Source organism: Odontesthes bonariensis, chromosome 15, assembly GCF_027942865.1.
Source record: "Odontesthes bonariensis isolate fOdoBon6 chromosome 15, fOdoBon6.hap1, whole genome shotgun sequence".
NCBI lineage: Eukaryota > Metazoa > Chordata > Actinopteri > Atheriniformes > Atherinopsidae > Odontesthes > Odontesthes bonariensis.
In genome coordinates this window covers 1,329,069-1,345,656 of record NC_134520.1, presented here as the reverse complement: position 1 = coordinate 1,345,656, position 16,588 = coordinate 1,329,069, and the positions used below count along the sequence as shown (strand labels likewise).

At 42.0% G+C, this 16,588-nt stretch overlaps 1 protein-coding gene across 2 annotated transcripts in view; it reads right to left on the bottom strand.

The window, feature by feature from the left end:
• The window catches only part of LOC142400024 (cadherin-2-like), a 208,287-nt gene that overhangs the window by 40,123 nt on the left and 151,576 nt on the right, over positions 1-16,588 (bottom strand). For both annotated transcript variants that reach the window (XM_075484583.1, XM_075484584.1), the window contains exon 13: positions 16,203-16,436. In XM_075484583.1, coding sequence (XP_075340698.1) covers positions 16,203-16,436 — 234 coding nt within the window. The remainder of the gene's footprint in view (positions 1-16,202; positions 16,437-16,588) is intronic.

Here is a 16,588-nt window from a genome sequence, read left to right as displayed (position 1 = left end):
GCGCTGCAGACAAATGAGACCAGTGTAAGTTTAACTTATTAAACACCCGCCGGTTGTGTCCGTGTATGAGGAAACATTTCAGCCGTGATAGCATGACATGGGGCGTAGCTACCGACCACCACACACCTCCGTTAGATTCGTTCTATAGAACCATGAAAAGACCCGACCTCGGAGAAAGAGCTAAATAGTTATAGGAACTAAGGGAGAAAGCCCCGAGTTCCTGTATGTCCGAACACGGGAGAAAACGGCCCCGCGGATTAAAAGGTTATTAGAACTGCCAAAGGTTCCTACAGTCCGAAAGCGGCTTATTATAGCTCCTGTGCAGGCTGTGGAGCCTTCATGTGCCAAAGGACTAACTCAGATCTTTCTACACGGGATCACAGCTGATGTGGAATCTCACACTGCAGCCCTGGCTGACACACTTCCCTGGATCTGTCCAAATGACATTGGAATATCTGGATAAGCTCCCAAACCGGACGGTCCGACTGGAACAGTGTTGGTGCCAAACCCAAATCATCAACCCCAGCCAGGATCTGGTCTCATGTTGTCCGTCGCAGAGGTAAACCCAGTACGAAACCTAAATCTCCAGCACTCACTCCGCCACCTGAAGTTCTATTGCATAATAAATACGATTTGTTGATTTTAAATAGAGTGTGTGATGATGAATGTAACCCAAACATGAATGAAAACAAGAGAAATGGCCCCAAACCTCAGCCAAGGGCTAACCAGATCATCAGGAGAAGCCCAAATCCCACAACCAAGGTGAGGACTACAGAAGTGATCGACACCTCCACACAAAAAGCAATAGACACCATTCTAATCGGGGACTCTATAACACAGCATGTCAGAATGGCAAAGACGGAAAATATAACTTTTTCTGATACATCAGTCAGGGAACTGATAGATATTTTGCCGACCATTCTGTCTACTCCTCCAGATGGCACGAGGATCATTGTCCACACAGGGTCTTTAGATATTCTGAGAAGGAAGAGTGGCTCTGAGATCCTGAAGAAGGATTTTTCTCTGCTGTTGGAGAGACTGTGTCACTATGGAGCACACCGGGTCTCCATTTCAGGCCCCATTCCTACTGTGGATAAAGGAATTGAACTTTTCAGCAGACTTCTTGGCCTGAACACATGGTTGTCAAATGCATGCATCGCCCATGGGATTAAGTTCATTGATAACTTTAATATCTTTTGGAACTGTAAGGAGCGTTTCAGACCTGATGGCGTGCATCCCAATCGAACTGGATGCAGATTACTTGGTGCACACTTACGTCATGCTGTTGGGACGGCAAACCCAAACATGACTGTACAGATTAGACTGAAGGACACAGCAGCGAGGCAAACAACCCCCAGCCCTCCCCCCTCACCAGACCCTTTACTCCACATCACCCAAGGTCTCCAAAGGATGTCTCTATCCCAGCCAGGACTCCAGCGACCACCATCAACCGAGAAACGCAGGGCACCCCCTCCTCCTCTTACATCATCTGTCCTGGCAGAGCAGGACACAGGGGGATGTGCAGGATGTTCAAGGAGCAGCACAACATCCAGTTCAAAGAGCTTCCGCAGGTCCTTCATCCCAGCTGCTGTCAGACTTTTCAACACACTGATCATGTTGTTGCCTTCCATGACAATCCACCACTCACATAGGGATTTCACTTTATCTGTATTTCTTTGTTTTATTAATTTCAACTTCACAATGTGCAATGATATATATACTATGTCACTTTACTTTTTGGTCACTTTACTTTATAGTACTTGCTTTTTCTCTTTTTTTTAATTTCTTGTTCATGTCTGTTGTTGCTGCTGTGTTGCTGCTGTGGCAAGTGAATTTCCCCGTCGTGGGATGAATAAAGTACAATCTAATCTAATCTAATTGAATGAATTGGATTTAATTGGATTTGATTACAATGAATTGGATGTATCATAGAAGTGCCTTGAGATGACATGTGTTGTGATAATATAAATAAACTGAATTTAATTTAATTGAACAGCCCATAAAATAAAAATGTGAAGAATGAAGATGAAATTACATTTAGTAAAAACATTGTGCAGCCTGCAGGAAGACAGGTCATTCTTCCATCCCCACAGCTTGATGCTGCCATCAACATGTTTGACTGTAAGGCCTGTATTAAACAGGTCATACTTTATTTGAGTCATACAGGTTCTTATTGTGAGACTGCCATGAAAAATTCTTTTAAATTCATTGAATTGAATGCAAAACACTTCAAACCCTTCAGAAACTTTCTGCTCTTTCAAACCTCACTGCGTCAGCATACTTTCAGCCAGAGACACCGTTCAAACTTTAAAAGCCTCACAAGACATTGAGCTGTTACTGTATATTTTAGCTTTTTAAAATCTTAAGTACATTTGAAGTTTTAGTCATTTTATTTTGGACATTTATGGGTTTACAATACATTTCAATGAGACGGAAATGTTCATGGGTAGAGTGGAGGCTCCAACTGAATGCGGAGGCCAGAACGATTCTTTAGAAAAAAAGGTTTTAACTTGTGTCCACTATCTTTTTAATCAAAATGCAGGAAAATGTGTCCTCTCAATAACTATATGGCTTTTGTTCCAAACAAAAGCTTTTGGCTTTTTTTTGTTGTTCCTATGGTGTAAAACTGGGACAGCTGGAGTTCCAGTTTTTCCACAAAATGGAGAGGTTTCACCCAAAGTCTGAGTGCATCATCTTTCATCCTCAGCAGTATTTAACCTGGACTCTCCTTCCGCCTAATTGTTAAACTACTCAGTAGAATAGCGGGATCAAGGCCTTCTTAGTCACAGTAAGCCACGGTCTTCTGTGCTCTCTTCTCTTTTGCCACAAACCCAATTCCCTGGTGCTCTTGGAGATATCCTGTTGTGCTCACGCCTTCAAGTAACTCTCAGGTGGAGTAGGACTAGGACCTTGTGTATTCCAGACTCACAGTCTCTAGCACCCAAGATTGAAGATACCCTCACTACCTTTAATTCAAAGTAATATTAGAGACATGTATAACCGATCTCTTTGTGTGTCCTGCATTAGAGCCCTTTCGCACCCACGTTGCGACATTTACACACATCTAAGCAATCTCAACTCCTCATTACTGTGACACAGAGACACATACATGCTCACATCATTGGACATTCCAAAGACACAAATAGACCCACAAACATCTGCTGAAGCGGCTTTCATGTCCGAACCGAACTCAACAGCTACTGGTATGTCATATTAGTCCATGCTTGTCTTTGTTTACTTCCTTGTTTCTATCTGACGTCAGAATAATGTGGACTTGCCGTTGGCTAAACTGCCTCACGTGACTTGCGTTGTCAGTAGTGGGAGGTGATACTCCTCTCTCAGCTACACATTTATTTAACTGAATGCAGACTCGAGTTTCAAGTTTCTCCTAAGTCTGTTTGTTTATTTACTTTATCTGTTTTTATTTTATTTCTTTTGTAAACTTTATCTCTGGCTAGTTTGTTCACTCATGAGACTGCCTGGGGACCAGCCCCTGGGCCTGATGGGACTTTTGTGGGGAATGTTTGTTTGTTTTTGTTGTTTTTGTTGTTGTTTTTGTTGCTGCTGTGTGTGCTTGTATGAATGGGATTGTGATTTCTGCCTATTAATTAAATCGAAAATACACTTCAGCCTTGCATCTAGTTTGACCTTAGCCTACAAATGCTGTACTCACAAAACACTGCTATTTCCTATGTTACTGAAACCTTATGAATGAGGCAAAAGGATTAAAAATTATTCATCTTAATATCAGGAGTTTGGTGTCAAAAATTAACCAGCTTCGTGTGTGGGTCAATATGCATAAGCCACACATTATCACACTTTCGGAGACCTGGCTAGGCAGTCACATATCAAATAATGAAATTAATTTGACAAATTACAATTTATACAGATCTGACAGAGTCTCATTGGGTGGAGGTGTGGCCATTTTTGTGTTAGCAGAGCTTGCTTCTGAATTGATTACTCCCCCTGTTGAGGCTTATCTTTTTGAATGTATTTTTGTTAAAATCACACTGCATGAAAACAAGCGACTGATCATTGGAAGTGTATATAGACCACCATCATCCCCTGCTGATTCCTTTAATAATATAATTTCCACCATCAATTCTATTGCTCAGAAAGACGAACTAATAATACTTGGTGACTTTAACAAAAATTGGCTCGATAAATCATGCTCTAAAGAAAAAAATCTACTAAATAATCTAAACCTAACTCAACTTATCAAAGAGCCTACTCGTATTACACCCCGGTCTCAATCTCTTCTTGACTGGATACTGGCTTCTCATCCTGACAGATTTTCCAAGTCTGGTATCATGTCAGACTGTTTCAGTGACCACTGTATTGTTTACTGTCTGTGGAAAATTAAAATTCCGAAAGTGCTCCCTAAGTTGATTAGTATCAGACAATATAAAAAACTGAATCTTGACTTATTTATGAATGATTTACTTGCTATTAACTGGGACAGATTTCAGTTAATACCTTATGTTCAAGATGCATGGGATTTTTTCCTCTCCGAGTTCACAAAAGTAGTAGATAAACATGCACCGTGTAAAACTATTAAGGTAAAGGGTAGACATCTCCCCTGGATCAGTCCTGACCTTATTGACCTCTTTAGGAAAAGGAACAAAGCATGGACAACATACCGTCAGACAAGAGACAATGCTGACTGGGAAATATATAGAAAACTGAGAAATCTAAGCAAAACTAAAACTTCTAATGCCAAAGCTATTTACTACAGAGAATGCCTGACTGGTGACTTTAAAAATCCCAAAGAATTCTGGAGAAAAATTAAAACAATTACTAACATCTCTGAAAAACATTCAATTAATCAAATTAATCAAATTAAGCTTGAAGGCAATATTCTACATGATCCACTATCTATTTCCCAGGTCTTTAACAATCATTTCTCGTCTGTCTGCTCCTCGCTTCTCCCTGACAGTCAACCGACTACCAGTTCTCCTGGTAATATACCACCTTGTACCAGTTCTTTTTCCTTTCGGAAAATACGACCAACTGAAGTGCAGAAAGTAATTTGTGAATTTAAGGTAAGCAGTGGTGCTGGACTTGATGGGGTTGAAAATCGTTTTCTCAAACCAGCCGCCAATATCATTATGTACCCTCTTACTGATTTATTCAACCTGTCGCTAGTCTCCAGCGAACTACCACTTATCTGGAAATATGCACGTATTATTCCTCTCCATAAAAGTGGTGATCAGCTTGATTGCAATAATTACAGGCCTATCTCCATCCTATGCTCTGTTGCCAAAATATTTGAAAAAAAATCATCTTTAACCAACTTTCACTATACCTTAGTATTAACAACATTCTCACACCCCTTCAATCTGGTTTTAGACCAAATCATTCTACAGCTACTAGTTCATATTTACATAATCGAAAACAGTGTGTTATTTTGAATGGGAAAAGTTCTGACCTCCTCACACAGCATAGTGGAGTACCTCAGGGTTCCACACTTGGACCACTACTTTTCACCATTTATACAAACAATTTGCCCTCCATTTTTCAAAACTGTAATGTTCATCTATATGCAGATGATACTGTTATTTACACATCAAAACCAAATCTCTCACAAATTCAAGTTTCACTCCAGTCAGATTTCACCCTCCTGCAAGACTGGCTATTCCAGAACAAGTTACTTTTGAACAAAACAAAATCCTTCTCTATGATCTTTGGTACCCGACATAAACTCAAATCTATGACAGGCTCATCTGATATTTCTTGTAATGATGGTACAATTCTGCATAGAGTTGACAGTTTTAAATATTTAGGGGTATGGCTTGACTCTAACCTTTCATTCAAACCTCATATTGATCATATACTGCATAAAGTAAACTTTGGTCTCGGTACTCTTTACCGCTCTCGTCACTGTTTTACCTTAAAAGTTAGGAAAAAACTTGCTACTCAACTGCTATTTCCCTTATTAGACTATTGTGACGTTGTTTATCTCAATGCTCCGAAATCTGTTCTAGCCCCGCTACACATTGCTTACAATAGAATGTGTAGATTTATTCTCGGTTGTGATTTCCATACACACCACTGTGCACTGTACCTAAACCTCAATCTCCCTTCTCCTGACTTGAGAAGACATTTGCACTGGCTTGAGTTCATTTATAAAAGTTTCAACTTTAATTTTCCCCCATATTTGAAACAGTATCTCTTTCGTTTTACATCAACCCACAAAGTTAGACATACCTCTCAGCTCTTCTTCACCGTTCCTCTAGTTAAAAAGGCCATCGGCAAAAGAGCCTTCAAATTTAAAGCTCCTGCTGATTGGAATAACTTACCTGCTACCATCAGATCTCTCCCTACTCTGACTTTGTTCAAGCGTGCATTGTCGTCTCACCTCAAGGTTGAATGTTCTTGTATGACCTGAAGTACTTTATTGTTTAAGGGTTGTTGAGGCTCCATCTTATTTCACCATCTCCTCATGAGATGACTCACCTTTTGCCCATTTCTAAGTCTTTATTTCTAAGTCTTTATTGTTATGATTTTGTATATATAGTACAGCTACTTTATTTTATTTTACTTTACTTTACCCATGATATGCATTCAATGTAACTGCCTATAATGTATTACCATGTGCTGTATGCTTAGGCTGAATGTTTGTATTTTCTTGGTTATTTCTTCCGATGTATGTGTGTGAATGTTGTTTGTATGTTGTACTTGTTTGTTATTTGTTTTCTTGGGACCTCCTTGAAAACGAGGTGATTCACCTCAAGGGGTTTATCCTAATAAAGAAATTTGAAATAATATTTTGAGGTGAAACACAGCAGCACATTGCAACAGATACACACCCACTGACACACAGAAGTAAAACTTTTGGTTTCCTTTGACATAGGAGGCGTCATGTTGGCCTCATCCAGTGCACAGCTCAACTAAATCCGTACCCTTTAAATGAAATGTTTGCTCCTGACACTTAAAGTCGCTTCCACTTGATGGAAAATGAACTGCTGTGACTTAAACCATGTTGCTAATCTGTATGTCTTCATTTCATTTCACATCTTTGAATCCTTTTTTCCATTGAAAACTCAGCTGATTTGTTTAACCTTTGACATTTAAGGTCAAGGTTCTGGATACTAATTCAACCTTTGCACCTTCAGCCCTGCTGAACCTTGTCACATTTTTCTGCATTTTTTCAGTAGTTTTCTGCTTTCATTTAGCTCCAGGTCCTTCCACAAATACTTTTCAGTCCTGCTAAGACTACAGGAACTGAATTTCCCTATTTTCAGCTTCTTTAGCATCTTCAGTTGTCCTCGTTCAGCTTGTCAGCATTCTCATTGATGTTTTGCAGGAACGGCTTTTTCTAGTTGGCTTTTGGCCACTTTACCTTTAGGGCTCCAAAATATTTGAGAAAACTGATACTTTAATATTTCTTTTTTCTGCTATGTACTCTGATCAGTGATAACATTATGATCTCTGACAGGTGAAGTGAGTAATGCTTTTCACCCTCTTACAATCCAATGTTCTGTATACTGGCATTTCCAGGGATGATACCTGACACCTGTGTAAACAATTTAGCAAACCAATAGTTGAGTGTTATTTCAGAAGCCCCCCGTGCCTCTGACGTAGGGGCGGTCGTTAATGCTTCCTTCAGAGTCAGAATGTTGCCTCCTCCAGTGATTCTGGGGCATAAGGGACTGCAAGATAGAGGTTTTTTCTCAGAATATGGTCTTACTATGGAAAAGGAATATCTAGAGCCACCCACCCATTATGGGTAGGAATCTCTTATGCAGCTTTTAGGTTAGGTTAGGTTAGGTTAGGTTTCTTCATTAGTCTCCACAAGGGAGAAATTTGTCTCGGAGACAGGGAGGTTACAGCACCATAAAAACACATAAGAGGACAACACCAACAGACAAAACAGACAACCATAAAATTGTAAAGTACAGGCTCAGAAACATTGGATGTCCTAACCCACTGCCCCTGTCCCATCACCCCCATAATCCTGCCTGCTGTTTTAATGAGGCTTGAGATTTCTGCCCTGTGTTTTACCGTGAGATTGCCAAACCAGCAGGTAATCCCATAACGGAGAACAGACTCTATCGTGGCTCTGTAGAAGATTAACATGATGTTTTTACATACTCCAAAGACTCGAAGTCTGCACAGAAAATGTAGACGCTGGTGTATTCTGGCACAGACATTGGTCACCTGGGTACGCCAGCTGAGATCGCTGTCTACATGCACCCCCAGGTACTTAAAAGTGTTCACCTGATCAATAGCCTGGCCATGTACAGCCACTGTACCCTGGCCACAGAGGGATTTAGGATTGAACACCATCTCTACTGTTTTTTTTGCATTAATATGTAGGAAGTGTGAATCACACCAATTAACAAACGTATCTATTGCTGTTTGGTGAATGTTCAAATCATCATGTTTAGTGAGCAGGCTAAGAATAACAGTATCATCTGAGAATTTGACAATGTATTGATTTGGCCCAGAACTGACACAGTCGTTAGTGTATAGCGTAAACAAAAATGGTGAGCTGACGCAACCTTGGGGCGCGCCAATACTGCAGGAGGTTATATCAGACAAAGTAAAATTGAACTTGACCTGTTGTGGCCTATTTGATAAAAAAGAATAATACCACCTAATTAAAAACGGGTTAACATTCAGCTGAGTTAATTTTTCAAGAAGAATGTGTGGCTGGATAAGATTTAAAAGCGGAACTAATATCAACAAAAAGAAGTCTGGCATAACCTGCGGGGTTTTCAAGATGTTTAAGCACCAGATGCATTATTGTTGCTATGGCATCTCCTGTGCTGCGGTTCTCAGTGTAGGCAAACTGATATGTATCAAGAGCTGGTTGCACGTCTGTGCGAAGTTTTCCGATCATTATTTTCTCAAAGGATTTAAAAACGTTTGAGGTGAGGGCCACGGGCCGGTAGTCATTATCCTCTTGAGGACTAGCCTTTTTAGGAATCGGTAAAATGATGGAAGTCTTCCATAACTTTGGAATAATGTGGGAGTCAATAGATAGTTGAAATAATTTTTGCCAAACTGGAGATAATTCGTCTGCAAACGACTTCAGGATAAAGGCAGACAGACCATCTGGCCCTGTTGCCTTTTTAGTGTTTATACCTTTAAAAGTTTTAACTACAGTATCCAGCTTAATTTCAATCCTGTGCGCATTCATATCACATATTACATTTTCCAAAACCTCTGCACATTCTGCACTATTATCCACATTAAAACGCATATAGAAATTATTCAGTTCGTTTGCCCTAACACTTTCATTCAGAGCAGACAAGGGCTTCCTTTTTGCAGTCATATTTGTCATTTGTCTGATCGAGTCCCACAGCTTCTTTCCATTGCATTCTGCCAGGTCTTGTTCCGCATGCTCCTTGTGTTGCCGACGCGCTGTGCTTATGTGAAAGTTCAAATCCTTTTGGGCCGCGCGAATTTCCACCTTATCCCCCACCTTAAAAGCAGCTCTTTTCCTTTTGATACACTCGTTAATATCCTTATTAAAATACGGTTTGTTGTTGGGATACCGTTTAACAGTTTTGGACGGTATGACAGTATCAATACAGAAATTGATATAATCAGTGATGGATTCCGTCGCAATGTCTATGTCAGCGTCTTTAAGGAAAACGTCCCAGTCAGTGCTGAGGAAACAGCCCTTTAATTCCTCAGATTTTTCACTTGTCCATAACTTGACTGTGTGTATTTCAGGTTTAGTTGATTTAAAGACAGAGCGGTATGTGGGGAGCAGGTGAATTACGTTGGGATCCGAGTCTTTAAGTGGTGGTCTGGCTTTGGCAGTGTATGCCTGCTTAACATTGCCATAACATTTATCCAGAAGTCTCTCATTTCTGGTGTTGCACTTAACATATTGGTCAAAGCCCGGAAGTGTTTTATTTAACCCATTTAGACCTAAGACGCCTGGAAAAGAATGCCTGTAAAACCTATGGGCGATTTCAGAAAGAACCCCTAAAACCTGAAGTTTTTCTGGAAATTCAGCAATTGTGTCAACTCCTACTAAATGATTGATCCCCGGAGAAGCGGAAGATGATGGATGGATGGATGGATGGATGGATGGATGGATGGATGGATGGATGGATAGATGGATGGATGGATGATGGTGGATGATGAATGGATGGATGGATGGATGATGGATGGATGGATGGATGGATGGATGGATGGATGGATGGATGGATGGATGATGGATGGATGATGGATGGATGGATGGATGGATGGATGGATGGATGGATGGATGGATGGATGATGGTGGATGATGAATGAATGGATGGATGGTGGATGGATGATGGATGAATGGATGGATGATGGATGGATGATGGATGGATGGATGGATGGATGGATGGATGGATGGATGGATGATGGATGGATGGATGGATTGATGGATGGATGGATGGATGGATGGATGATGGATGGATGGATGGATGGATGGATGATGGATGGATGGATGATGGATGGATGATGGATGGGTGGATGGATGGATGGATGGATGGATGATGGATGGATGATGGATGGATGGAGTTTACAATTAAGCATTTTATAAATGGCAAAATGTCTTTTATCATCTACAGACTAGACTGTCTAAGATGCCAAGTTTTTGTTACATCTACAGATATACTAGAAGAACATAAATATGCTATTTTTTTTTTTGCAGGTCATGTTAACTATCTTCTGGCCAGACACTTCTTGGATCTCCGTAATAGTGAAATATCTACATTACAAGACTTTAGGATTGATCATATTCCCCTTTTCTTTTAAAGAAGGAGATAGGCAAAGGTAACTCCACTAAAGAGAGGCTTTTTGTATATTTCGATCACAGGCCACAAATTCTAAGCCTGAATGAGGAGTTATATTTGTAAACAGTTATATATAAACGTATATGTTGCATCACTTCCTGTTACCTTGCTTGTGCACTGTGGAATTTCTTGCTCCGCTTGGAGTACTGATAATCACTTTATTTCGATCTATAACTTACACAATTTTGCATAGTTAAACTCTATGGCTTACCGTTCTGTTCTAACACACTCCTACAGATCTTTAATCTTTATTCTCACTTTTTAAAGGTGTGTCTGGTTCTGTAGCGTAGCATGGCTACCGGTTCTCTCCCTCCATCTCCTGCTTTCACCTACTCTGTGTGTCAGATGTTTAGTTACTCCTCTGCCTCCTTTAGCGATAATGGTACATGTAACAAATGTAGTCTTTTTGTAGTTTTGGAGGCGAGGTTATCTGAATTGGAAGCTCGGCTCTGCACTGTTGAAAATCAACCGATAGCGAGCCAGGTCCCTTTTGCCAGTGTGGAGCCACCTAGCGTAGCTAGCTCAATTAGCCTCCCCCTAGCAGAACCTGAGCAGCCAGGATTACAACGTGGCTGGGTGACTGTCAGGAAGAGGCATAGCTCTAAAGTCAAGCCCGTTGTTCACCATCGACCTGTCCACGCTTCTAACAGATTTTCCCCACTCAGCGACACACCCGCTGAGGACAAAACCCTGGTAATTGGCAGCTCCATAGTCAGAAACGTGGCATTAGAGACACCAGCGGCCATAGTCAAATGCATTCCAGGGGCCAGAGCGGGCGACGTAGAATCCTATTTAAAACTGCTGGCTAAGGATAAACGTAAATATGGTAAAATAGTTATTCACGTCGGCGTTAATGACACCCGGTTACGCCAATCGGAGGTCACTAAAATTAATGTTGCATCGGTGTGTAATTTTGCCAAAACAATGTGGGACTCCGTAGTTTTCTCTGGACCCCTGCCAAATCTGACCAGTGATGACATGTTTAGCCGCATGTCGTCCTACAATCGCTGGTTGTCTAGATGGTGTCCAGCAAACAACGTGGGCTACAGAGATAACTGGCAATCTTTCTGGAGAAAACCTGGTCTGATGAGGAGAGACGGCATCCATCCCACTTTGGAAGGAGCAGCTCTCATTTCTAGAAATATGGAAGAATTTAGTTGCCACCCTAAAACATGACAACCCAGGGTTCAGACCAGGATGCAGAGTTGTAGTCTTACACACTTCTCTGCAGCTTCCCACCTGCTGCTACCCCCCCAATCAATTAACACAAAAGGAGCAAATCCTCTTGTGCAAAAAGAAATTATTAAAACAAAAACTTTAACTGAACAAAAACATCAAACTATTCAATTCAATTCATTTTTATTTATATAGCGCCAAATACAACAAATGTCATCTCAAGGCACTTAGATAGTAAGTCCAATTCAAGCCAATTGGAATTCAATTAATTAATAATAATCATAATTCATAAAATAATCCAATTCGTTCATATAGAGCCAATTCAAAAACAATTTCCTAGCTAAGAAAACCAACAGATCGCACTGAAAACTTTTTGTTTTTCGGTCCAATCTCCCGGCCTGAGCGTGCCTGAGGCGACTGTGGAGAGAAACGACTCCCTTTTAACAGGAAGAAACCTGCTGTAGGGTTAGGGTTAGGGTTTGGTGTCATAGCATGTGATTTTAGTGTGGTAATTTTGGAGATACTGCCAGGATCCATTAACCCTTGTACGAAGCTATTCGGGATAACTCAGTAATTCAGCTGATGTTCAGCCAATATCGAAAAAACTGCGGGTGGGCTACTTGGCTGGATATCACGGTTCAAATGACCCCAGGTTGAATCTACTCCGGAGTATCACTTTAAGGGGTTAACAACACTGTTTACTTTGATTAGCTTGCTAGCGGTACCTGTCGATACGCGAAAGTTTCCCGTTCACATCACAGAGAGGCTGACCTGTCCTTGTGCGTTTTCAGGTGCCTGATGAAGTTGGACGTAGGCTATGTTGCGCTCAGCCTGCCATCAGCCTTGTCATACATCGGAATGAATGAAATAAAGATCAGAAACAATAATTTCATGAAATGAAGATTGTTTACGAGTCCCAAACCTCGAGTCCAAGTCAAGTCTCAAGTCTATTGAGGGCAAGTCTGAAGTCAAGTCTGGAGTCTTTGTTTGTGCGACTAAAGCCTGATTTACAGTCGTCCGTGAAAGGAGAGCCCTCTCCGTTGTCGGAAACCCTCCCGGAGACGCTCTCCATTGCTTGCGTGCGTTGGCCAACATTCCTATCTATCTATCCGTCGAGGAGACGGAGACTGATGGAGACCGCAAGGGTTGTGATTGGTCGGCTAACAACATCATTTCCGGAATCACTTTTCCGGTTGAGCTCCTTCCTCTCAGAACAACAACACAGCCATTTCTGAAAGAGTTTACTGTGTGCCGGTCAACATTTGGTCAAAATTATTTGCATTTCAATTTCAGCAAGCTCCAACTCCAACAACAGTCTTTCTCTCTGGGTTGCCATCGTTCACTGTGAGGAGTGGAACGGAGCCGGAAGGTGAACAACCAATCAACCACTTTCACGATAGACGTCGCCAGATTGGGTCGTCTAACGTAGCGCCGCCTGCTGATCGGGAGGGGAACTGTTTTGAGTATCCGACAGCCCGACGGGGAACTTTGAAAGGTTTAACAGCCCCTGCGTGACCACGGAGTCGGATTGGCGGATAGCGACGGAGAAGCATACAGAGGCCTTTAAGTGTGACTCCAGTCTCCATCCCTGCTCTGTTTGACTCCCTGAAGAAGGCGAGCAAGCTGCAACGTGTTGGTGTTAAAATAAGGGCATTTTAAGTGATCTTTAATAAGAGAGTGCCTTAGAGTTTTTTTGACATCCAAGTTTATGCTACCTCATTCAAAGAGTACCTCAAATGGATATCATGATGAATCCAGGAAGCTCTCCAAAACAAAAATAATTTGAAGTAGGAAACCCCAACTATTTTCACTGCACACACTGACACAGTACAGTGATGCTGTGCCTCTAGTACACACTTAGCAGAAATGTCGACACACATTCAGTAATATGCTTCAGGAGTCTTGTTTTACAGGCGTTAATGTATAGTTTTCAGGGATGAAAACATATATTATACCTCAGTTCCAGAGCACAATCTCAGAGTTGGGGAGGATTCCCTCAGTTCTTCAGTTACTCTGTTTGGAATAATCACTTTAAGTATCCTCAAACCGTAACATATGTCAGGTGTGTTTATTTCCTAAGAATCAGGTACAGATTACATATAGATCAGATTTAGATCAGATTTACAGCGAGCCAACAGTGAGGACCCATGAAGCAAAAAGCCCTGTGCAGAGTTCGCACAACCCATGTTACAATTCCACCTACAGGCTGTGTTTGACAGCAATTTCTTATCAGCCTGGATTTCTCATATAATTAGACTAAGTAATTATGTTTTACCGGACTGCAGACGTCAGCCTCACAAGTGCGGCTGAGAGTGTCAGGTAAGATCCATCAATCTTGTCTCTTGTTGAATGGTTGATGTCAGATGTTCCAGGCGGTAAATGTGTGCCTCCATAAAGAGAGAGTGAGCTGTTCTCAACTCTTGTAGCCCCAACTGCAGCATTCACATGGAAAATAAGAGTGTGCCCCAGCGTTTTTTCCCATTGCTGGAGCCAACAACACCCTGTCTGCTACAGTCATTTGATGTGGGACAGAATGCCGTTTAAACATTTTCAAGTTGCACTCAAAAGAAGGATGTTAGCAGATGTTAGTGTGTTTTTTGACTCGCCTAAAAAGGGCCTAGGTGGCAGAGTGGGGACTGCAACATGGAGAATAAATGATAGAACTATCCAGATGAGCTCACTCCATGGATTGCTGCAACATTAGCCCCTTTCACACTGAGGAATAACCCGCATTTAATCCGCGAATTTAGCGTGTCCGCTGTTGCGTTCACACTGCCGACCCGGGCTGCCGCGTCAACTCGACTCGCCTTTCGACCCGCGTCGGACCCTAGTCTTTTTGCCGAGCCGAGTTTGATGTGAAAGCAATTGACGCGGGTCGGACGTGGGCGTGGGGTGGCGTGAGGAGTTTAAAAGACAGAATGGACAGCTGATTTAGAACAACAGCGACAGATGAGGACAAGTTTCACTCTGTTTTACATCAAGTTCGAGACATTTTTGAAGATGGCCAACTGGGGAGACAAGGAGGTCCGCGAGCTCCTCAGCCTCCGAGCAGAGGACGTTATTTACCGCCACATGTCGGTGGACGGTGAAAGATGGACCTCTGCTGGAAGGGCTGGCGAGAAAGATGGGAGAGCGCGGTTTCCCACGCCGCAAGACGCAGGTGACCAACAAACTGAAAGCCATGAGAAAGAAGTTCCATGCGGTTAATGACCACAACGGCAGGAGTGGCAGAGGGCGATTGGACTGGCCATATTTTGACATATGTGCCACGCCATCTGGGGAGGAAGCCACTCTGTATTTAACCCTACCTCCGACGCATGGCTTGTGCCTACGTCATTGTACACGCCCAGCATTTTATGCGTTTCGTGTGACGCTCTGCCACTAGGCCACGCCCCCTGAACTCGGCTTCAGGCGACACGGGTCACCAACACACCAAAGGTGCAATTTGGACCCGCTAAGGTAGCGGGTCTCAGTGTGAAAGGGGCTACAATTAGGTGCGGTGTCTAATTATTTATTTTTTTTACATAATTTGTGCAAATAAGGCAGAAAAATGTAATGCTATCTATCATGTTGCTGCATGTCCTCCGTTATTTAAAGCAAAGAGTAAGCAGTGGAGACAATGAAACCAGGAGAATTGATATACTGCTTTGATAGGGTTCGTCACCCTTGATCTCTTTCATTGTTGTTATTTGCTTGTTGGTCACCTGACTAAGGCCCTTTACCCCTGATTATTCATTCTGGTTGAACGGCTCCATTTATGTCAACCAGAGCTCATGTCATAACAAAGGGTCTAAAGTTGTATTTCACATCCCTGTGTTAGGGTTTGTTTTCTTGCTCACTCCGACTGAACTATTGTTTGCTGGCTAAGGTTTTTCTAGGAGTTTTTTGATTTTCTCTTCTTTTCCACTTTTACTGGGAGAGGTTGGATTGTTTATCTTTTTTCTCCTCATAGGTTACAATTTAGCACTCTTGTTGTAGTTTATTTCAGTAGTTTGTCTCTAATTTCCCCCTATTGTGTCTGAATGGCCTGATCAGCCAGTATATGTCCAGCCTGGTGGGTCAGTTAGTGCTTGAGTTTCCCATGTTGGTGCCTTAGTTGAAGATTGTTTTGTTCTTGTTTTACGGGCCCAAGTGTTACTATCATAGAAACTCGTTGTTTTCTTGTTTCTATATTTTTTTTCTAAATGCCCTGCTTCTTTGTTCTTGTCCCTGACAATGAGTGTGTGAGAGAGAAAGGCTCACCCAATAATATGATGATACAGATGAGGATAGCGATGATGGCTCCGGTGCCCAGTCCGGCTGCGATGATCCTCTCCATGTCCACACAGTCTCCATGGTGATCACACTGGCAGACCTTGACCCTCAGGACGGATGTGTTTGACATGGGCAGGTTGCCAGAGTCTGTGATCATGATGGGAACCTCATAGATCCCACTGGTCAGAGAGCCAATGCGCAGCCTAAGTTGGGCATAGTCACCTAGAATTTGATAAGATGAAGAGGAGAAGGCAGATACATTGAAACACTGATTCCTCTCTTATGGACACTCTGACTTACCCACTACTGCACACGTGTAGTAATGATGGTTATTAGAGAAGCTGCTGCCGTCAGCATTGCCACTTCACCAGCTA